This window comes from Mustela nivalis, assembly GCF_964662115.1.
Source record: "Mustela nivalis genome assembly, chromosome: 6".
In the NCBI taxonomy this organism is placed as follows: domain Eukaryota; kingdom Metazoa; phylum Chordata; class Mammalia; order Carnivora; family Mustelidae; genus Mustela; species Mustela nivalis.
This window is the reverse complement of record NC_139025.1, coordinates 17,815,495-17,838,353: the sequence shown is the minus strand read 5'-3', so window position 1 is coordinate 17,838,353 and position 22,859 is coordinate 17,815,495. Positions and strand designations below refer to the sequence as shown.

At 56.5% G+C, this 22,859-nt stretch overlaps 1 protein-coding gene across 7 annotated transcripts in view; it reads right to left on the bottom strand.

The window, feature by feature from the left end:
* Positions 1 to 482: 482 nt before the first annotated feature.
* Positions 483 to 22,859, bottom strand: part of TMEM63C (transmembrane protein 63C) — a 127,696-nt gene continuing 105,319 nt past the window's right edge. For 5 of the 7 annotated variants that reach the window (XM_082733636.1, XM_082733640.1, XM_082733637.1 and 2 more), the window contains exons 11-25: positions 21,324 to 21,397; positions 20,619 to 20,699; positions 20,381 to 20,504; positions 19,518 to 19,651; positions 17,772 to 17,894; positions 17,269 to 17,422; positions 15,949 to 16,055; positions 14,455 to 14,541; positions 13,838 to 13,903; positions 10,545 to 10,707; positions 10,197 to 10,302; positions 9,641 to 9,808; positions 7,604 to 7,713; positions 6,186 to 6,254; positions 483 to 3,408 (exon numbers count right to left, since the gene is read on the bottom strand). In XM_082733636.1, the coding sequence (XP_082589762.1) occupies positions 3,205 to 3,408; positions 6,186 to 6,254; positions 7,604 to 7,713; positions 9,641 to 9,808; positions 10,197 to 10,302; positions 10,545 to 10,707; positions 13,838 to 13,903; positions 14,455 to 14,541; positions 15,949 to 16,055; positions 17,269 to 17,422; positions 17,772 to 17,894; positions 19,518 to 19,651; positions 20,381 to 20,504; positions 20,619 to 20,699; positions 21,324 to 21,397 (1,770 nt within the window). In that variant the 3' untranslated portion in view covers positions 483 to 3,204. Of the gene's footprint in view, positions 3,409 to 6,185; positions 6,255 to 6,334; positions 6,386 to 7,603; positions 7,714 to 9,640; positions 9,809 to 10,196; positions 10,303 to 10,544; positions 10,708 to 13,837; positions 13,904 to 14,454; positions 14,542 to 15,948; positions 16,056 to 17,268; positions 17,423 to 17,771; positions 17,895 to 19,517; positions 19,652 to 20,380; positions 20,505 to 20,618; positions 20,700 to 21,323; positions 21,398 to 22,859 lie in introns of those variants that run through there. The other 2 variants (XM_082733641.1, XM_082733642.1) reach the window with 2 other exon arrangements.

Genomic DNA, 22,859 nt, shown 5'->3' with positions numbered 1-22,859 from the left:
ATCTAACTAGCCTTTGCCAGACAGCGTCTCTTACCCCATTCTGGCCTGAAAGCCCCACGTGCCTCTCTCTATTACCCCCTGTCCTTGTGCTGCTGCGTGGCCGGTGCAGACCACTTTTTCTGGGGGTCTCCCCTTGAGATCTTCATTTTTCAAGTCCAGCAGCTAGTCTAGCCAGTGGCCCACCCTGGGGGGCCAGCACTCACCCTGGGGCTTGTGCTGCCCAGCTGCTCGGTGGCTTCACGGGTAGCCCTCGGACTAGGAAGTCCTCTGCTCCTGCCCAGGGGGCTCTGAGCGCACCCGCAGCAGAATGAGTGGGGTAGATTCCCCCCATCTCTCTGCAGACCAGGCAGCGCTTGTCGGGCCTTCCTCTGTAAGCACAGGGGCCTGGAAAGGCCTTGGGGACCGAAGGCATGAAGCAAGGGAGGACTCATCCCTTAGTAGCTCTGGCTCCTTCCAGATGCAGAGGCACAGGCCAGCAGAGGTTGGGAGGACTTGTTTATTCAAGGCACAGTCATAGCATTAGTAACAAGAAGGTTCGGCATTCTGGCACATTCCTTTAGTGATGGTGGCCAAGGGAAGCCCACACCCCACACATGGGGCCCCGGAGGATGCAATGCTGCTGATAGGCACTTTGCTTCCAGAAGCATCTCAGGAAGAGACAGGCAGGCATGAAGCTTACTCTTGGCCCAGTGGGGCACTTCTTAGAGGCTCTAGGCAATCCTGGGTTCCCTCAGAGGCAGCCCCCTCCAGAAAGAATCAAGTCTGAGAGGTGGTGCTTCTCTGGAAGGTTGGGGAAGGACAGGGGGGAAGAGGGCTGGGGGTGGGGTCAGACGGTGGTGGGTGGAGGCCAGTGGGCTGAGAGGGCAGGCCGGAGGGGAGGCGCCTGGAGGGGGCGGAGCCTGGAGGGGGCCTGGGTGTGGTGCGAAAGGAGCCAAAGCATGGCCACCCGCCTTCGGCCTTCGCAGTGACCTCAGAGACTGAGCAGCGGCGGGGAGGGGGCCTGCCAGTTGCCCTGGGTCTCCAGAAAGAGTTGAGAAGTGAAAGGATTCTGGAAGTTTCCCAACATTTCTACCATCTTTTCTCAGAACCAACCGCACTTGGCTCAGATGCGGAGGGGCAGTTCCCCACTGTGTTGCCGTGTAATCGGCTGGGCTGGGACCCTTTCCATACGCAGCATCCAGAGGCTGCCAGGTGGGCAGGGGTCAGAGAGAGGAGGGACAGTGGCAGAAGCGGCAGGAATAGTCCAGCAGGGACTGTGGGGATGGGGGGCAGGCGCCAGCAAGGAGTGCCTGTAGGGAAGGAGAGCCTGTAGGCGAGCCACACGCACACCAAATATATCTTCTGGGGGGTGGGGAGGGCCTGGAGCCGGCCACCCCCTCATGAAATGGGCAGATCTCCTGGTTGGGGCCCGGACTACTGCTCTGGAAGGGACCCTGCCCTTCGTTGGCTGGTGAAATGCTAGGAGAAGGGGGCCCTGAGGGGCCTCGGTTCATGACTGGACTGGCTGGGTATAATTTCCTCCTTATTCCTAGCAGGGCAGGAGTGGGAGAGACTGTGACTCCCCAGCTGACTCAAGCTTTCTGGAAAGATCCCTCACGCCAAGGTCTGGGCCAAGCCCTGGGAGTGTGGCAACGTTTGCCTCTTGGGAGCTATTTCTCGAAGTGAAGCCTGGAGTGTCTGCAGCTGAGGTGTGGGCACGGGCGGAGCGGGGGGTGAACCCCAGGTGGTCTGGGTTCAGGGGCACCCCTGTGCCTGGGACCTGGTGGGGAGGGCTCAGGGGAGGTGAGCCTGGCTTTCGGCAGAGTGGCTGCAGGGACCTTAGCCACTCTGCGGGAGGGAGCTCAGAAGAGCCCTAGAGCACGCAGACCCCTTTCGACTTGGCTCCTTCTGGTCCCCTGAGGCCTCAGCCAGCCCTTGTCTTCGTCCTCCCCTGCTGTGCTGCGGGGTGGTCCTGATGGGGGCCTGTCCTCAGAGGCAGAGGTCTGCGTGCCACTGGCTCTGGCAAAGGGGCTGGGTGTCCCCAGCATGGTTCCTACTCAGGAGTCGGTCCCTCCAGGTCTTGCGTGGTGGTGGCCCTGGGAAGGCAGCTTTACTCCCCCAGAAAAGGCTTCTCCATGGAGGACACAGCCCCCACCCCCAGCCCGTTCCTGGCAGTGTGTCTGTAGTGCCTGGGTCAGGACCATTCTGGAGGCCGCTCCAGTGGTCGTCGGTCCAGGATGCAGGTGGCCCCGAGAGAGGAAAGGTCCCGCTCGGGAGACCAGGGAACGGCCTGTGCCTGCAGCCTGAAGCACGGGATTCTTAGCCTGAGCGGCTGCCCACCGTGGCTACGCTGGGGGTCAAGGTACTCGGGTGGGTGTGAGGCAGGAGCAGCTTTCAGTGGCCACATCCTTGACCTTGAGGGTCCTCTCATTAAGGCCTGGGGGTTGGGGAGCTGTATCTGGTTTCCTATCACCCAGGGTCCGGGGAGAAGACCCCGCTCCATGAACTCTGCCTCTGGCCCTCCCGTCTTGTAGTAACCAGCCAAGGTTGCCTTCATCAAAATGCACACAGGTCCCGTTTAATGAGCCCCGAGGGACAATGTCCCAGCTGCCCTTGCAAGAATAGGAAGGAGGAAGGTCTGTACCCTGCTGCTCCCGGGGATGGCCGCCGAGGGGCGGAGGACCAGGAAAGGTCTCAGCTGGCCCTAGCTCTGGGTGATCCCCGTGACGGGGCTGTTCTGGATAAAGGCCCGAGCACACCTGTGCGTCCTCAGGCCGCAGGGGAGGGATCAGAGCAGGGCTGGGGTCGGGGTGTTCCTCAGCAGGGCAGCTGGTTAAAGGTTGGCAGAGGCCCTGGAGAGTCTTCCGCGGGCGTCTTTCTGCCTCCTCCTTTACACACACTTCCACTCTGACCCCGGGAGGGCCTCTCAGCCTGCAGTCTCTGTGCTCAGGGCTTTAGCCACCTTTCCCGAGATGCGGTGCCCACCTGTAGCCTTCATCCCACCCCCGGCTCCCTCTGCACTGCCCAGCACCTCCCATTCGAGCTGCTCAGCAGGTCCGGGCCTCCGTGAGGCCAACAGCCGGGGCAAAGGTGTCTCCGTTGAGGCCTTCACAAAGTCTGCAGGAGGTAGTGGGGAGGGCCGGGTGGCCCTCCTGCCTCCCCCTGCTGGGCCCTTCCCTGGCCGCCGCTCCCATGGAGTTGCCAGGTGGAAGCCTCGGGTCCTGGTCAGTGATACTGGCTCTGGCCCTCCAGTTCCAGCCCTTCCTGGAACTGGGCGGAGCCCAGCTCCTGTGCAAAGCCCCTCACACCATTCTCCTCTTCGTCCTCCTCCTGCTGTCTGTTCATGGTGCCATAGGTGTGCCGAGCTGGGGAGGAGGCAGGGGACAGGTTCATCTCCGGCTCCTGCAGCACAGTGGCCACGTACATCTGCTTGGGACAGAGGGGAGACAGAGGTGAGGCCGCACCTGGGGCCGGGCCCTGGGCACACCCTCACACTCATGCCCTGCCCCCCAAGCCTCTGCCCCTCTTGAGGCACGAATCCTTCCGCAGCAGCCCGAGGTCTGGCCATTCGGCCTGCCGAGTGCTCTCGATCATTCAAAGGGTAACTCCGACTCCAAGGGTGAGTCAGTGCAGGCCTCCTAGCCCCTAGCCCCCTGCTCCTTCAACAAGGTTCCGATCATTCTTGCTTCCAGGTCAGGCTGAACCTGGGGGCAGATGATGCAAGCCTCCCCGATCTGGGGTCTGGAGAGACCCTCATCCCTGAGCTAGTGCTTTTCTTAGTACAGCCTAACAAGTGCAGCCACACCTCCCCCTGGGGTGTGTCATTGAATTGGCCATGGGACCTGTCAAATCCAGGAATGGTCCCAGAATGCCTGGAAGAGCAGCGGAATAGAAAAACAGGAAGTACTAGGGACAGAGTTCTTTGTCCTCATTCCAACGGCTTTTACACCAACTCCTTATTTTGAAAACAGGGGATTATGGGATAGAATTAACTCTTTCCTGTAGGAATTCATGTCAGTGAAACCAGAGCAGAGTCCTGGTTGATGAGGGAACACTTTTCTTCCAGAAGAATCTAGATATTTGCAGCATTCCAAAGTTACACCCCATATAAACCTTCTGGTTGTAAACCTAAGGGACAAAATGGTAACTGAACAACAGAGGGGCCGCTGTCATCCCGCACATCTGGGAGTCACCAGCATCCTTTGTGGGGAAAAAAGGGGAGAGTCTGTGTTTCCTGGTGTAGGCACAGCACCGCCTGCCATGTGTTTTAGCCCCTAGGGCTGAATCAGAATCTTGCCAGACTTTGGACTGAACTTCTAGTTTTCAGGGAATACACAGGATAGTGGAACCTGCTGCCAGACATCACGAATAAATAGCCAGAAAAACCCAGAAGGTGGGGACTTCTGCAGGACCACTGGCTGGGTCTCTCTGACAGGCAATAAACACACGCAGGGACCAGACGCATCCAGCACAGAGCCCAGACTGGATCTTGGTCCGGATATGCTTGGTGAAAGATATTTCTGGAACACTTAGGGTGACTCGAGTATGGGCTGCGTATTTGAAGACATAGAAACTTATGTGTGGGGAAAGATAGAGATTGTTAACTAAAAATGCAGATTATGAAATGGTATGAACAGTATCATTTCATTTTAGCAAAAATTATATATATATACCCGAGAGAACTGACAGTAAGTTATCAATAGTCATCTCTGGGTGGTGGAATTATGAACTTTTTATTTTCTTGGTTTTGCTTCTCTGTTTTTTTCCCCTTAATTATCTGCAGTGTTCAGATATGACTGTGGTTGTCATGAAAGATTAAGAAAATCAATTCCAGTGATTTTCTTTTTTTTTTTTTTTTTTAAAGCTCAAGCTTCAGAATTCAACTTCAAACTTTGTACTGCCACTGCCTTTCTCAGTAATGCTCTGGGGTCTCAATTAGTTGACCGGGTTGAACCTCAGTTTCCCCATGTGTAAAAGAAGGACAAAGACCCCCTACTGTGTGGGCCTACCCTATCCTAAGGATTAGGAACTGGGAATGGCCAAGTCAGGTTCCTAAGAACGGGTCCAGACGGGTCGTCTTGCCAGGGCCCCTGGGGAGAGATGCTACCTCAAGAGAGGCCCCTGCTCTGATGGGGACTTTCCAACATGGGTGTCCCTTCTCCCCATCACCTCCCGCAGGAAATCTGCCCGTCTGGAGGGTTTTTCCCCCCCGGGAGGTGAGGCTGAGCCACTGCTCTGTGCGCCGGGCTGGGCATGTCCACCACTGCTGGGTCTGTGTGTTTTCCCCAGCTCTGCGGCGACCCAAGAGCCCCGACTCCACCCGCCCATCTGGGCCCTGCTGCCCACTCCGCATTTCCAGCACGCCGAAAACTGTCTTCCGGTGCCCACACGCTCCAGATTCTCTCTTCCGGGCCTTGGCACAGGCTGATCCTCTTCCTTGAATGCTCTTCCCCCACATCCTAGTCCGCCTAGCAACCCCTCCTCCCACATCCCTAGAGTCGGATTAGATGTTCCCTCCTCCGGGAAGCCTTCCCTGAGGGCTCAGGCTGGCTGGGGCCCCTTCTTCCGTGCTCCTGCAAGGCGCCCTGGCGTCGGGGTACCCAGCTCAGAGCAGACATCGGTGGCGCCGCATCCACACTGGAGGCAGGGCTGTGGGCGAGCGCTCGGGCCGCTCCAGGCTGAGCCACGGCGAGGGAGCCAACAGGCCAGCCTGCCAGGCCCCCTCGTTCTGACTTGGCCTTGTTTCTTCACACGCTGAGGGGCTCGCTCATGCGGCGCTGCCGCGGCCTTACCCTTCAGTGCAGGCCTCCGATTGCTCCTGCCGCTCTGGGCGCAACGCTCGGCCTGGCATCTGTGCCCTTGGAGGCAGCCTTCGGTCCTGAGGCCGAGCCCCAGCACGTCCCTGTGTCTATATGACTGATCTCGCTGTGGCTGGGCCCGCCCTGACCTTTCTCTTCCTCTTTGAGTTCCTTTTAGAGAATGTCTGGCTTCTTCTGTCTTCCCATTCCTTCAGCCACGGCCACGGCAGCAATTTGACCTGGGCCAAGTCCTGCTGGGTCAGGGGAAGGAGCACAGGGGCCCTCACCTCCTCCCCAGTCCCCGGGGTGGGCACTAAATGCCGGCGCCCCCCCACACTGCGGCTGCAGTAGCCCACTCTTGCAGGTACCCGCCCCGACCTGTCCCCCAGGGGGAAGGCAGTGACTCACAAGGGAGGTGGGCGTAGAGGAGGTGCTGCTCGGCTCCATGTCGAACACAGTCTCCATCTCCTCCTCGGGCTGCAGCAGTGGGGGAGAGATGTGGAGGGTCACGGAATGGGGGTGTCCACCCTCTGCTCCCTCCCTCCCCAGATCTGCACCTGGGCCTCTGGCTCCCCTGGCGCTCAACGCCGTCTTCTGTTTTCCCAGACCTGCAGAGAGAGGCCCGGGATGCTGGTGGCCCTTTGGAATGTTCCATCCCCAAGAACCACACTGGGGGGAAGTAAGGAGAGGTGGGGTTGGGATTCAAATATGAGCCTGCTTGGACTCTCAGAAAGGCCTTGACTTCAACTGTCTCTTCTTTCCTCCCCAGGGTTCCCTTCTCTCTGGGACCAGTCCGACGTCACGGTCTAGAGCCCCTGCTGTCTCCCTTCTCTGGAGTGGACCCAGGGGCCACCAAGCCACATGGCATTGTTGGATGGGGAAGACAGAGCTGGAGGCGTGGTCCAGTCTCGTTCATTACGGCTCTCGAGCCAGGGATGAAGGCAGGGCTGGACAGAGAGGGCCGTGGGGGTCTAAGCCCAGGGCCACCAGACGCAATGCCACTCAAAGTAAAAGGATCCTCTTCCAAGAGGATCCCTCCTTTGACTCAGCAGGATACCAGAACTTTAAATTAACTTCCTTTTCTTTATGTACCTTCATTTTAAAAAGACACAATTTATTATTATGGACAGAAAACCCGCATTCGTTGACATAAGCAGAAATAATAGATAAATGTGAACCAAGAGAAAAATGGGTAACCGTGAAAATAAAAAAAAAAAAAAATTTAGTCCCCAGAAATCGTTCCAGCACGGCCAGAGTCATGCCACGTTGGGAAATGCCCACGGAGGGCACACAGCCTGGTCGGCATGGGTCTCAGCAGGCAGGGACTATCTCCCTTCTCTAACTATGGGGTCGGGCTCCAGGGGCTAAGAGCCAAAGGAATCATGGGGCCCCGAGAGCCAGGCCTCAAGGTCAATAGCCTGGGCTTCCTGAAGGTGTGATAACTACCCACCTCCCTCCCCAGGGCATCGTCCTTCTCCACAGCCATCCTTCCCCCGCCCCCGTCCACCCCATCTTCTCTGCCTCAAGCATCCACCGGTGCTTACAGCTCAGCTCGGTGGCTGGACAGGCTTGCACCGAAGGAGAGAAGCGCTAGCGGCCCGCTGTTTGGAGGAGGTGCTGGGTGGGGAGAAGAGGGGAGGAGGAGATGACAGCTGTCTTTTAAATGTCCCCAACTGCACAAGGGGGACGGTGCCTGGGCCAGTGCAAGGGAACCTTTCATATCTGGTGCCTGGGGTACAGAGGTCAGGAGGTAGCCTAGAGCCGTGGCTCGGTGTGAGGGGGCAGGGGGCGGTGAGAACATATGGAGGAAAGGAAGGGTAACTCACCTCATAGTCAGATACCCCCTGGAGCTTCCCCAGAAGGGTGCTTAGGAAAGCGATGACCATGGAAAAGATGAGCGTGGACAGGGAGAAGAAGGTGATGGTGTGGAGTGTACCTGCCGAGGAGAAGAACAGGCGTGCGTGGGGTTTGGTGCTTGAGGCCCGGAGCCGTGGGCAGAAGTCTGCCAGCAGAGACACCGGGTCCCATGGGGCCACCCTCAGCACCTCTGTGGGGGCTCTGAGTCCAAGGCAGAGAGGCCCCTGCCCCAGTCCTGCTCCTAACACCTGCAGTCGCTGCACCTGACAGTGACCTCGTCCCTTGTGCTATGGGACCAGCTTGGAATTCGGCCTCTTATGGATTCTGTGACAGAATTTAATTGCCTTAAGTATCCAGTCCACTCAAATGCCCAGGAAATGCATCCTTCTCAACCTGTCAGTTTACATACGTCGTCCCAGGTCACAGTTCTGGGAAGTCACTCCAGGTCACTAATTCATGCTGCTGCCCCCAAACACAGACTCTGAGCCACGCCAGTCCCTGCGAGCTCCTGCACAGCCCTCACCTGTGCTAGTGGCACTGAAGAGCTATCCAGAATTCAAGTCACTTACATGTCGCTCGGGACATTTGGTGACTTTTTTATGATGCCAGTTTTCTACTGAGGTAAAGATTAAAGGCTAGCCATCAGAGGCTAGCCCGTAAAGATGCTTGCTGCTCGTTGTGTTTCTGTAAGAGCGAAAATGGCCAAGAGCTTCGGGATCCCACCACGGAGAGCTGACGGAAGCAGGTGGAATTTGCTCAAGGACTGTGCTCACACGGGATGTTGGTAACACTGGAAATCCCGCAGAACGCTAGGGTGAGGGAAGAGACTCAGGATACACGACGGGGCGCTATGACGTGGAAATAATGGTTTTGAAAATTAAGAATAGACAGCGGCGCCTGGGTGGCTCAGTGGGTTAAAGCCTCTGCCTTTAGCTCAGGTCATGATCTCAGGGTCCTGGGATCGAGCCCTGTATTGGGCTCTCTGCTCAGTGGGGAGCTTGCTTCCCCCTCTCTCTCTCTGCCTGCCTCTCTGCCTTTATTTTTAAATAAAATATTAAAAAAAAAAAAGAAACAAAATTAAGAATAGACCAGTAAGCCCCTTCCTGCTCCGGCCTCTCCCCCAGGCTGTGTGCACAGAATGAGGTCCGAGAGCGACAGACGGCAGGCTTGGGGGCGAAGATGGGGCTTTTGGATCTCGATAATAAACGTCTATGGTCTTTTATACTTAGGAGAAAAATGATTTTTAAAAAACTGAGGTTTGCTAGGTGGCGGGGGAAGGCTAGGGGGTTAAGAAACGGGGAGACGGTGACAGATGGAGGGTGCACAGAAGTGGAGGCGAGCGGAGCGGTTTCCAGCTGCCGCCGTGACAGCAGACGAAGAAAATACGAAGAAAATATGGTTTCCCTTCTCCGCTCCGCTGAGGAGCTCAAGGTGCAGGGTCCCTGAGGGAAGGCAGGTGTGGGGACAAGGCAGGAGGCGGCGCGGTGGCAGAGAGGTTAGTGTGAGCCTCTTCCCTCAGGGGACTGCTCGTGTGTGGTCCGCGGGGACAGGGACAGCAGCTCTCTGTGGCCAAGAGCGGGATCTGCCACTGGGGCAGACCCCGAATCCTCCTCCAGGTTTTAGGCACTCTGGAAGAACCGGCGTCTCACCAGATCCCGGCGGGGACGTCACCAGAATCGGGCCCCACGGCTAAGATTATATTGCTGTCCACCCTGAGTTAGAAAGAAGGAAAGTGGTGCTTCCCGCTCGGAGGGTCCTCAACCCAAGTGCACACCATCTGGACCGCGCTGGTCCGCGCCCTCCCCTCGGCTGCAGAGGTCTGCAGGGACTGAGGTCCAACCCCTAACTGAGGCCTGGAGGAGCCCCCGGGGACGGGGGCTGCAGCCGTGAGCAGGCTTGCTCGTCCCGGGCCTTCTCTGCTTGCCCAGAGCACAGATGCTGCCGAGGGCCTCCTGCGGAGGCGGGAAGCGGACGGGGGCAGGAAGGCTGGTGGGCCTGGTACCCACCTAACCGCAGGACGGAGAAGAAGAGCATCCAGAACAGCCCCAGGAGCGGTGCGAAAATGGCCTGGTAGACGGCGGTCATGTGGATCTGCTCGTTGAGCTTGGTGGGCGCGTAGGAGTAGTACATGTTGTAGCGGTCGGTGACGTGCTTCATGCACAGGTAGAGCAGCCCTGCGGGGCGGGGGGCGGGGGTGCGGGAGGGCACACGTGCTCAGCTGCTGCTTCCAAGGCCGGGCCCCCCCGGGCCACAGAAGCCAGATTCAGGTCTGTCTGGGTAGCGAGGGCCACGGACGGGTCGTGGGAGCCCCGTGGTGCTGACCTCCGGGACCCCCGTTTCCCTTGAGCCCCCCGGAGTCTATTCTGTCCGCTGGGTGAAGGGTCACTCCGTCACCAAGCGTCGTGCGTGAGCGGCCGTCCCACCTCCCCTGACCCGCCCCCGCCCCTCCCTGCTCTGCTCACAGTCTGTCCCCGGCCTTCTCATGCTCTGAGGTTGGGGAGCTCAACCCCTCCTCCCGGCCTGAGGGTGCGCAGCCCCGGGGGTGCCCGAGGGGAGACTCACCGAAAGGGACAATGATAGGGCAGGTGATGCTGTAGGCGATCACCACGCTGAAGACGTTCATCATCCACGCATACTCGCGCCCGTACTGGAAGTCGATGGCCTGGCTCTGGGGCGGGGAGCGGGAGTCACTGGAGGTGGCCTGGTCCCCTTGGCTCTGCTCCTGTCTGCAGCTCCTTGTCGACCCCAGGGGAGCTGCCCAGTGGCTCAGGCCTGGAGGCGGCTCCCTGCCAACCCCAGCCCACCTCGCCTCTCACCTCGGGTCCCTCACCGCCCTGGTAGGCTCCTGTCAGGACCCCCCCCCCCCCCACCAAGGGAAAGGCTGTGTGCGGGCATGAGCCCGGCCCCCACCTTTCTGATGTGGACTCTCTCTGGCTCCGACCTGGAGAAGAAGAGGCGGGTGCTATACAGGAAGAGGGACCCCAGGCGCAACAGCTCCATGCCCGTGCCCAGCAGAGCCGCTGTGATCACGTAGTTGACAAAGAAGGCGCCGTTGTCCGGCAGGAACACACACCTGGCCGCGTGGACGGTGGAAGAGGGTATAGAAGCCGTAGGGAGGGGGAGAGGGCCGGGACATTGGGAGAGGGGTGGAGGGTGGTGATGGAGGGGGGAGGGGTGGAGGGTGGTGATGGAGGGGGGAGGGGTGGAGAGGTGGGGATGGAGGGGGGAGGGGTGGAGAGGTGGGGATGGGGGTAGAGATGGGGAGAAGGTGGTGATGGAGAGGCGATGGAGGGTAGGGGTAGGGGTAGTGATGGGGAGAGGGGCAGAAGGTGAGAGTGGAGATGGGGAGAGTAAGCTTGGGATACATGTGCCCCCAGCCCAGTTTAGGTTAATGTACACCCTTCTGAGCAAGGATGGGGCTGGTCTACATCAAGTGTGGGTGTGTTGGGAAACACACTCTGGCTTGATCTAAAGTAGGGGTACAGACCAGGACCCACAGACCCCAGAGAGTCCATGGGGAGAAGCTTGGGCGTCTGTGACCTTGGATGTGAACAAATGAATAAAATAAGTGTCTTGACATTCACAAGCCTCTAACTGTAATGCACCACCTCTTTCTACTAAGAACATGGGCAGGGCGCCTGGGTGGCTCAGTGGGTTAAGCCTCTGCCTTCAGCTCAGGTCATGATCCCGGGGTCCTGGGATGGAGTCCTGCATCAAGCTCTCTGCTCAGAAGGGAGCCTGCTTCCCCCTTTCTCTCTGCCTGCCTCTCTGCCTACTTGTGATCTGTCAAATCAATAAATAAAATCTTAAAAAAAAAAAAAAAAAGAACATGGCAACAAACCACAGCAATGTCAACTATGGCTGTGACCCAGTCACCAGTTGAAATCAGATATTTTCTGGGGGCGCCTGGGTGGCTCAGTTGGTTAAGTGTCTGCCTTCAGCTCAGGTCATGATTCCAGGGTTTTGGGATTCAGCCCTGCATGGCATCGGGCTCCCTGCCCAGCGGGAGGCCTGCTTCTCTTCTCCCTTTCTCCACGGCTCCTGCTCTCTCTTTATCTCTCTCTCTCTCAAATAAATAAAAAAATCTTAAAGATATTTTCATAGCCCAGTACAGTTGGTAGCGGTATCTGATAATACCCTTGTACTTATATACCATCAGTTCAAAATGATGGTACTTATTAAACACGCAGCTAAATTTAAACACGCTAACTTTACATGATGGAAATGTTCCTGTCCTCCAGTGTGTACTTGACACAGCTGGCCAGCTTCAGCTAGGAGTCACTCAGTCACCTGAGTGGGTGGCCATGCTGCCTGTCCTCACACTGGTGACCCAAGCATCTCTGTCACCTGTCATGTGTCCCCATCTACATAATTCCGTCAGGTTCTTTGAAAGGAGAGATCTGTGAGCTCCCTGAATACACGTCAGAATGCCTTCAAAACCTATTCTTTCCGGATAGCATCAAAGTTGAGTCATGGACCTATAACTAACTCTTTTCTCCCTCAAACATGAACTGCAGCAAAGTCACTGACCCAACCGAAGATGAACTCATTACTCTTACAAAAAAAAAAAAGGGGTCCAGCCACCCAGGTGGCTCGGTGGGTGAAGCCTCTGCCTTCGGCTCAGGCCATGGTCTCAGGGTCCTGGGATCAGGCGCAGGTCAGGCTCTCTGCTTGACAGGGAGCCTGCTTCCTCCTCTCTCCCTCTGCCTGCCTCTCTGCCTACTTGTGATCTCCGTCTGTCAAATAAATAAATAAAATCTTAAAAAAAAAAAAAAAGAGTCCAACATAACATAAGTAGAATTAAACTGCAGAGATCTTAGAGAATTCTGGTCCTTGCCCTATAAAGCCAGCTGTGAAAGCCTGTGTGTCATTTGCACCATTACACCTTTGAAAACTGGAATTTGCGGTATTTGTAAGCTAAAAACAAGACAAAATCAAAATTGGCTGATGTCCAACATGACACGCGTGTTGCTTTGTCAAAGATCCTGCCTCCCACCCAATGGAATGTTCTGCTGGCTAAGCAGTCTCAGCGATCATGCTTCTGAAATAATAAAATGTAACTTTGGCTCGCAGGTATGTAAAATGCATTGTCCTCTTATTAAATGTGCTAGTAAGGATCTTTTTTTAAATAGGTAAAATTTTTATTATTATTATTATTATTTATTTATTTATTTTATTAATTTTTTATTTTTTATAAACATATATTTTTATCCCCAGGGGTACAGGTCTGTGAATCACCAGGTTTACACACTTCACAGCACTCACCAAAGCACATACCCTCCCCAAAGTCCATTAAATGGACTAGTAAGGATTTTATTACAAATGTACTTTTAAAAATATTTTGAGGGACGCCTGGGTGGCTCAGTGGGTTAAGCCTCTGCCTTCAGCTCAGATCATGATCTCAGGGTCCTCAGATCGAGGCCCGCATTGGGCTCTCTGCTCAGCGGGGAGCCTGCTTCCCTCCCTTTCTCTCTCTGCCTGCTCCTTTGCCTGCTTGTGATCTTTCTCTCTCTGTCAAATGAATAAATAAAACCTTTTTTTAAAAATGCTGATAACAATATTGCGGCATAATTGGTTTTCTTTGTAATGCAGATATTCTGTGCGTTTAAAGAAATCCATTCAGGGCGCCTGGGTGGCTCAGTGGGTTAAGCCGCTGCCTTCGGCTCAGGTCATGATCTCAGGGTCCTGGGATCGAGTCCCGCATCGGGCTCTCTGCTCAGCAGGGAGCCTGCCTCCTCCTCTCTCTCTCTGCCTGCCTCTCTGCCTACTTGTGATCTCTCTCTGTCAAACAAATAAATAAAATCTTTAAAAAAAAAAAAAAGAAAAGAAATCCATTCAGAGTAAACCGGCAAAATCTGAATAAGCCCGGTGGGGTGTATAATGTCAGTTTCCTGGTTGTGATTCGGCACCTTAGTTACGCGAGTTACCGGAGGGGGAGCTGGATGAGAGGTACACAGACAGTGTGGGGGCAATTCACTATTATCGACAAAACTTCATTCGGAGAAGAGATCCTTGAGCTTTCTCAGATTGCCAAATGGGTTCCAGACCCGGGAAAGGTTAAGAGGCTTCTTCATGACAGTCTTTGTGTACAGTCACCTCTACCAGTGTGAGCAAATGAAGAAGACACGTGTCTACCTGGCGTGGGCCCACGGGAGCCCCAGGGGACATGGGGACACGCCTGGGGCACGTGCTCTCATACTCACTGGAACCTGATGGACGCCTGCTCCAGGTAGTAGATGTCAAAGAGCCACCGGAAAAAGACATCCAAACTAGAAGCAAGAACAAGGTAGGCCCTTGAGTTAAGATATCGGTGAGCTGAGTCTTGGGGTTCAGTCTCTCTTGGCCTGGCTTGCTTCCCTCTGTCCTCCCTGACTCAATCCCTAGAGACTCTGGCATTCTAGTGGTCCAGTGGGTCAGCCCATACTGCCTCTCCGCCTTCTTCATGCTGGGCCACCCCTGCCCCGAACCCTCTGGCCTCTCATCTCAAAGCTGCCTCTTCTAGCAAACGTTCACCAGCCGTTTCCCCTGCTGTGCTCTCTCCCTCTTCTGGATTTCCAGCACACGCGGGCTGCGTTTTTCCCACCTCGGGCTATCAGGGAGCTGATAGGCTCGGCTTGTTGCCCCCGCTGGATGATAAGCTCCTTGAAGGCAGAGTTCACGGCTGACCCCTTAAAGTTCATAGGCTACCTGGCTCATGCTAGGCTCAGTGACTGTCACTTGAGAAACAGATTTGTAGTGAGGTATCTGGTATCTGAGAGAGGAGGTTCCAACTCTAGGGAGAGCCTGTCTGAAGGGGGAGGGATGCTTGGAGGGGAGGTACCTGGTCAGTCCCATAGAGGGCAGAATAATCACCATGAACACCAGAAAGATGTAACACTTGTTCACGATGATCAGATTCTGGCTTGATCTAGAAGGGAACAAAGAAACATGTGATAAGAACCAGAGGCCTAATAACTACAGAATGCATGGAAAGACAGAGACAGCTACCTAGCCTCAAAAATGGGTTGGACAGCGCCTACCAATGCCAACCCCACAGATCGCTGGGAGCTGGGCGGCCACTGGGAGCAGCAGCACCAACCAGTCAGGTCAGCCTTGGGTACGGGACGGACAGGAAGGGCACACAGGTGCTGCGCGCTTCGTGTCTTTGTCAGAGGGACATTACCACTGATGCCAGGATCCCTGCAGTGTCTCAGGAATCCACATAAGCCATGTCCTTGGCCAGAGAAAAGACGAGTAAGTGTTTCTGTTAGGACCAACCTCATGGCTTACTGCCTGGTCGGATGGCAGGAACTTCTGGTGCAGGAAATCACTTTCAAAACCCACACAGCTGGGGCGCCTGGGTGGTTCAGGGGGTTAAAGTCTCTGCCTTCGGCTCAGGTCATGGTCTCAGGGTCCTGAGATCAAGTCCCGCATCGGGCTCTCTGCTCAGGGAGCCTGCTTCCCCCTCTCTCTGTGCCTGCCTCTCTGCCTACTTGTGATCTCTCTCTGTCAAATAAATAAATAAAATCTTAAAAAACAAACAAACAAACAAACCAAAAAACCACACAGCCTTCAGGCAAAAGAGGTTCACCTGTCCCAGGATGTAGTAAATACTTTCCACTCAATTGGCTGCCACCATAGAACAGGGAGAGCTAACCCATTAGGGCTAAAGCTCCCATCGTTTAAAATGTGGGTGCTGGGGGTGCCTGGGTGGCTCAGTCCATTGAGCGTCTGCCTTCAGCTTAGGTCATGATCCCGGGGTCCTGAGAGAGTCCTGCATCTGGAGCCTGCTTCTCCCTCTGCCCCTCCCCCCACTCACGTTTTCTCTCTCAAATAAATAAAATCTTTAAATAAAATGTGGCTGCTACATGAGCTACATGGGTCTGTAGTCAGGTTGAGTTCCTGGGCTCCTCTGTGGCCTTCTTCTGCTCTCTCCTCCTCACCCTGGGCGTCCTGCCTGCAGTTCCGAGCTGCTCACAGCTCCCTCCCTTCGGTGCGTAGCTGGGGGCTGAGGGAGCAGCCCAAGGGGCACATGCCTGAGACAGCGGCCCCATCTCAGCGTTCCTGAAGCCAGAGACCCAGAGACAACTCAGTCCCCTCTTTAAACACACACACACACACACACACACACACACACACACACACACGTATATATGTATGTATATGTATACATCTTGGTCTTTTGGGATAGTTTTGGGCATCGAAGCCATCCCACGTCAGTTCAATTCCTTAGGCCAGATGGGAGACCCTGACACCAGGCTGGTGGGAGAGTGGGCAGGGGAAGGGGCTGGGGCTGGGGCAGAGAGCGGGCGGGGAGAGGCGGCCCCCATCTCACCTGGTCCAGTGGGCCTCTAGGAAGGCAGAAAAGTAGACAATCAGAGGCAATATCACTGTAAATGCCCAGAGCATCAGGGAGGGGAAGAACTGGGTTATGACTGGGCTCTGTGGAGAGCGGAGAAGGGCAGAGAGACATCAGTGTGAGCGGCGACCCTTCCCTTTCAGGCCACCCCTGCTTCTCCTACACCTCCCGCCTCTTCCCCCTGAGCTTAGTCCCACAGCAGGTTTGGTTTCCCTGAGGCTGTGCAGTGGACGTGGCCTTCTTCATCAACCTTGCTGGCCAGGGGTCTGCTTGGCTGGGGTGGGCAGAGTCTGGCACTCCAAGGCCAAGCAGTGCCCTCATGGGGCATGGGGTCTTCTCCGCTGAGGTCCCTGCAGGGGCAGCCTGGGCCTTCCCTGGGGACTTCGCCCTCAGGCCAGAGCCAGCTGCTGTCGCTGACATCTCACAGCTCCGGGAGAAGACTGTCCCTTCACCGTGATGTGGTGTGAAAAGTGGCGGAGAGGTGGGGAGCTGCGGTGCCCTCTGGGGCCTGCTGTGAAGCTGACAAGGGGGGTCAGAAGCAAGCAGCAGAGGTGGTGTGGCTTGACTGTGCATGTGTGTGCGTGTGTGTGCGCGCGTGTGCGTGCGTGTGTGTGTCGGAGCTAGGGATGGGGATAATATGGAAGAGGAGGCCTTCCAGGCACGTTAGAACAGCCTGTAGGATTTGGAAATGGGCCAGTCCAGCTCCTCTGCAGCCCCCTGTCGGGGAGAAGCCGCCTCTAACTTCAGGGCTGGCTTCCCTAGGCCCAGCGATCCCAGCCCGGAGGGGTTGTGTCTGGAAGTGAGGGAGGCGGATGTCCCGCTTCTCTCGGACAGCTGTGTTGGGGCTGACCTCACTCTTCCCCACCCCCGACCCTCTCCCTCAAACAAGGGACCCCCAGCTCTAGAGACCGTGGGGAGAACAGAGCTGTCACACTGGCCACACCCTCTGCTGCACCCTTTGTACCCCCAGCTGGCCTCAGGGGACCCAATCTAAAGAAGCCCTCCAAGCCTCCTCTGGCCTAGACTACCCATCCCCCCACCTCTCCCCAGAGCCTGCCTGCGACCCCCGCCCCCACTCTCCTTCCTCTCCAGCTCCAGCCCCTCAGATGGGCAATGACCTGCACATTCACCCCTTTAGAACAAAGTCAAGTCCAGCCACCATGGGCTCCGCCACCACCCCCGCCATGTTGGTGGTGCATGGGAGCCGTGTTCCAGGGGGGACCCCATCCCGTCCTCGCCTGAGTCCTTCTCTCATCTCCCTGGGGCCCCCACGCCTGGCCCAAGCAGAGGCGGCACCTGCAGCTTCTCAATGGGGCGGGTGACGTTGTACATGTCGATGGTGTTGATGATAATGGCAGGCGTGGTGAGGAAGAAGAAGAGGAAGAAGAGGAAGGTGTTGATTGCGATAAAGCGGGCCCACCAATGGAAGCGGCGGACGGACAGGTGTTTCCTGGGGGGAGGGATGGAGGAGGGAGACGTGCTTAGGACCTCGGGTCCCAGCCCTTCAATGGGGCCCATGTGGGGGGTCCTGCATGTCAGTGGGAGACCCAGGCTGCCCTGGTCTAACTCAGCCCCTGGGGACCACCAGACCTGCATGCACACTGGGCCCTGGGTCTTCCCCCTCATTCACACCCTTTGTCAAGGCCCTGGTGGTGGGCTGGGTTTGGGAGTCGGCCGAGGCTGCGGTGCTCAGGAAGGACCAGCCCCATAGGAGAACAGACCCCATTCCTTTCCCACCCTGTTCTCTTCTTCAGTCTCAGAGGACCTGGAAGGAGAGGGGAGGGGCAGCAGGGGCTTACCAAATGATGTCTTTAGGGTGCGGGGCCAGGGCGACCCTCCAGCGGTAGGATTTGACAATGGTGCTCACAGAGGACTGCTGGGGGGGCACGCCACAATGGATGTACTTGTAATCTTCTCGGATGCTGTGGAGACGGGGGGAGGAGACAGAGGTCTGGGGCTGAGGATGACAGGCTTAGGAGGGGTCTCATGCCGGGGTCCTACAGATGGCCTCATTTCCTGGGGATTCTCGAAGCCTCGAGTATGCCTCCCAGAGCTTTAGAGGTGGGCAGCCTAGTCCCTGGAGGAAAGGGGCAGCAGTGGGAGGGACTTCCCTGGGTTGGGGGGGGGTGGGGAAGGAGGGTACAACATGGTTCTCAGATAAAGTCTTTTCCTCTTGACAGCAGGGACAGCTCAAATACATGCACTTTCTTCGAGGCTGATGTGGGAAGAACTAATTTCAGCCTCATCTCAGTATTAATAGCTACCAACTGAGTTCTTTTTGTGTGTGACACTGTGCTAATGGGCTATGAAGATAATTCCAATCGAAAAGACTACTAAATTTAGGTGCCTGAAGATACAACCAAAGAGGGGCAGGTGCCGGCACTGGAGTCTTTGGTGTTCTAATTCATATTTCTGTGATTAAAATTCATATTTCAGTAATTAAACCTCAGACCCTTCCTACTGGGTGACAGAGTCTCAGAACAGACACAGTAGTGGAGCCCTGGGTGGCTCAGTCAGTTAAGTGTCTGCCTTTGGTTCAGGTCATGATCCCAGGGTCCTGGGATCAAGCCCCACATTGGGTTCCCTGCTCAGCAGGGAGCCTGCTTCTCCTTCTGCCTCTTCTCATGCTTTCCCTCTCTTTCTCAAGTAAATAAATAAAATCTTTTAAAAAAGAAAAGAAACAGTATTGTCTTACATCGGTATATTGTTTTATACAACATATATACTAATAGGAACACATATCCCTTCTTAATCCTCTGCAGGGTAGACAGGGAAGATATAAGTAAACAAACTGGACAGACAAGAAATTGGAGAGTGTAAGTGATTTGCAAAATTGCACACAATTGTATTTGACTAAATTCTAGGCTATTCCACTGTTCCTTTGTACAGTGTGGGTGGGTGAGGACAAAGTTTTGTGTATGGTCAGGTTCCCTCAGAGAGAGGAAGGCGTCCACAATCCTCAAAGGACTGAGGCCTGGGCTCTCATCTATTTGACTCCACCCTAAGGATCCTTCCAGAACATTCCCAAGTGCTCTGAATCGACTCCTTATCAAGGTAGAGCTGCCAGAGGCTGAGGCAGAAGAGGAAGGAGGCTATAAGGCTATGAATTAGGGAAGACCTGCAGCAGGAGAGCAGACAGCTTCTCGATCATGTCACTTTTGGTGAGGAAAGGGGTGATAATGGGGGAAAATGGATTCATTCTTCTCAAGGCCTGGAAGAAGAACCAAGATGTCTACTCTGACCACCGCTGTGCTGAAGCAAGGACATATGGGGTTGGGGAGCTCGGGGACTGGGTATCTATGGAGACAAGTGGGGTCTGGCAGCTGTGCGGAAATGGACGCAGACATGCTCCAGAAAGCAAGATGGCGGCTCCCTGTGAGGAGACCTGAGGGGTTGAGGGACGGTCAAAATTTGGCCACCTGGAGGGAGGTTCTCTCTCCTTCCCCCCTTGGCTGGAACGGGGGTGAAAGAGGATGGTTTTAGAGAAGCAGAAGCCCATTCTCAGGGCTGGGCTGAGTGCAGCAAGCTGCTGGCCTGGGACTCACTGCTTCGTCATCCTGGCGTCCTGGAAGGTGACAAAGATCAGGTCCAGACGCTTCAGCCGAACGCGGTTGAGCTCAGCGTTGAACTCATCAGTCAGCTGCTCCTCCAGCTCACTATAATACTGCTCTGCATCTACCTGGGGCGAGATTTGGCCCTCAGAGCTGGAGAAGCCAGAGCTCTAGGAAGGCCTCGCCTAGACATAAGGCCTTTCTCCATCCAGGTGATGGGTCCGAGGCCTTGGCTCCATTCCCAACTCCCTTCAAAGCCTGGCAAAGAGCTCAGGATCCCAGTGGGCTCCCAGATCCCACTCTGAGAACGAGAAAAGGCTATGACTCTGAAATCAGCTCCCTGATCAAAGAGCAGGGCCCAGAGGTGCTTTTGAACTTGGGCTGGACTCCCAGAGGAGTGGCAGAATGTGTCTGCAGCATTTTCAGGAAATGGGGGTGATTCTCTTTTCTGGACTGGCTAGAGTGCAGTCCTGCCCTGTGGCCTCCCTCTAGCCGTAGCAGTTGGGTGATAAGATGGAGCCCGGTGCCTTCCAATGCTCCTGTCCTAGCCCTTTGAAAGCCCGAGGCATTGCAGCCTACAGCAGCCTGTCATGTTCTCTCTGGTCCTCCCATCCAAGACCGGAAGTGGGTAAGAGCAAGCCGCCGTGGATCACGCCAGAGGGGGATCCAAGAAAGGCTTCAGCTCCTCTGTATTCTCCACGGGGAGGCAGGGCTTGGTGGAAAGGGAGGAGGAGCCAGGAGCCACAGCCCAGAGCAGATCTGAATGGGGCCCGGGGAAACAGAGGCCTGGACGGAGCTGGAGGCCCTGTGCCCCAGCCCCTCCTCTGCCGTGTCCCTTGATTCCCAGGGCTGGGTACCTCTTTGAAGCAGGTCCAGCACTTGCAGAAGCACAGGCGGGAGCAGGGGTGGGTCTTGATCATCACCTTCCCACTCTTCTTGGCCTTGGCTGTGTAGTAAAGCCGGCCGCGCATCGCGTGGCGCCTGTCGGCCAACAGGCAGCGGAAGGAAGCATCTTGTGGTCGGGGGGCTGGCAGAACCACACCGTCCCCTTGCACCCCCCACCCAGATCCAGGGAGACCCCCCCTGCAGACTCACCTCTGATCATCCAACTCGATCAGCATCCTGACGTCATAGCAGAAGTGGACTCTGGTCACCACGCACCCAGGATAAGCCTCGCTGTGGCCACAGACACAGACGCTGAGCCAGCCTGTGGTGCTGGGGACTGGCCATCCTACCCGGACTCCCACCCCAAACTACAGCCCACACAGCCAGGTGGCTCAGCTGCCTGTGGTCCCTGGCTCTCCGGTGGGAGACTCGATTCCTTGCTCCTCAGGTCAAATCTCAGAGCTGATTCCTGGTGATCTGAGAATGGCTACACCCTTCCCAGATGATCCAGAATAGGGCCAGGGGACGGAACTGGACATTCCTGCCCATGGGAGATAATGAGCTCCTGGAGCTAGGAACTTGGGTCACAAAAGATGCCGCAACATGACCTGTTCTAGGTAACTGTGGTCTAGGAGCTCGCCAGGCCCTGCGGTTGGAGCAATGAGGGAAAGGAAGAAACTGATAACCACTCCCCACCCCCACCAAACACACTCATGCCATGCAGGAAAGCCCCTGCCTTGAGAAACCCTGCTCTGGCCTCAGGGCCTCCCCCATTCTGGAAAGCTAATCCTGAGCCAAGTCCAGGATGGGCTACCACCTGGGGTGTCTCTCACTCTACTTCCTACCCACATGATGATCTGGGCAAGGTTACCGGGAAGGAGGCAATCTGTGCTTCGACCCACTCGACCGACTTACTGAAAATGCTTAATGATGATTTCCGGGTCTTGGATGTCCGTGGGGACATAGGTGATCATTAGCGTCCTTGTGACCTAAGTGGGGAGGGCAAATGGAGAAAGAAGACCGTGTTTATGTGGGACTCCCGGATGTCTGGGTCTTTGTGGGCTCAGAACTGTCTGGAGAAGTCCTGCTACTCAACCAGGCTGCCCCTTGGTGGAGAAGCTCCGTAACAGCTTCCCTGGCTCGCTTCCCCGATGGCAGCAGGCCTTGCGCTGGGGCAGCTGCGGGCAGGCATGCCGCGTCTCTGGGGCCCTGCTGCAGGCCCCTGGCCACAGATAGCTGATGTCAAGGGAGAAAGATCCAGAAGGGGCAGACAGCACTAGCCAGGGAGGAGGACCAGAGCTCCGGGACCGAAGGGGGCTGCTCATGCTCTTGTGTGGCCTGTCCCCACCCTCATTCCAGCTCGTCACCTCTCCACTGTGTAGCAGGGCTGTCCCTAGCGTGAGACGGGCAGGAGAGTTAGGACGGGAGTAGGCTCTGGGGCGGGGATGGGGAAGCCCCTCAAACTTCACATCTTATTCTGTGCAGGGAAAGGTCTGTCTGAGCCATCCCCTCAGCCACGGCTCTCTCCTCGGGACGAGGATGTCACCCTCAGCCATGCCCTCTCTCCAGCTCCAAGGGATGGGAGTCTCAGCAGAAGCTTCTGGGGACAAGAAGGAAGGCCGCAGCAGCTGAGTCCAGACTGGTCAAGGGTGCCGAAGCCTCTATGCCTGCAGGCCAGTGTATGCGGGGTAACCTTTCAGGGGGGTGTGGATTGCGTCCTGGGGTGGGGGAAAGTGACTCGGTCCTTCAGGACGGCTGGCAGAGAGGGAGCTGGTCATACTCTCCTGGAGCTCTGAATGGCTGAGCATGGAACCAAAGGTGTCTCCCTTCCCCATCAGAGCCAAGACAGTCCACACGCCTCCTCCTTTGCTGGTGCTGGGCTGGGGCTGGGGCTGGGGCTGGGGCTGCGTTGGGTCTGGGTTTGGGTCTGGGCTAGGGCTGGGGCTGGGGCTGAGCTGGGGCTGGGCTGGTGCTGACTTGGGGCTGGAGTTGGGCTAGGTCTGGGCTGGGTCTTGGACTGGGTCTGGGTCTGGGGCTGGTGTTAGGCTGGGGTTGGGGCTGGGGCTGGGCTGGGCTGGTGCTGGGGCTGAGTTGGAGCTGGGCTGGTGCTGGGGCTGGGTTGGAGCTGGGCTGGTGCTGGGCTGGAGCTGGGCTGGGTCTGGGCTGGGTCTGGGCCTGGGCTGGGTCTGGGCTGGGTCTTAGGCTGGGCTGGAGCTAGGCTGGGCTGGGGCTCTGCTGGGGCTGGGGCTGGGGCTGGGGCTGGGCTGGTGCTGACTTGGGGCTGGAGTTGGGCTAGGTTTGGGCTGGGTCTTGGACTGGCTCTGGGTCTGGGGATGGTCTTAGGCTGAGGTTGGGGCTGGGGTTGGGGCTGAGTCTGGGCTGGAGCTGGGCTGGGTCTTGGGCTGGGCTGGAGTTGGCCTGGGGCCGGACTGGGGCTGGGCCTGGGGCTGG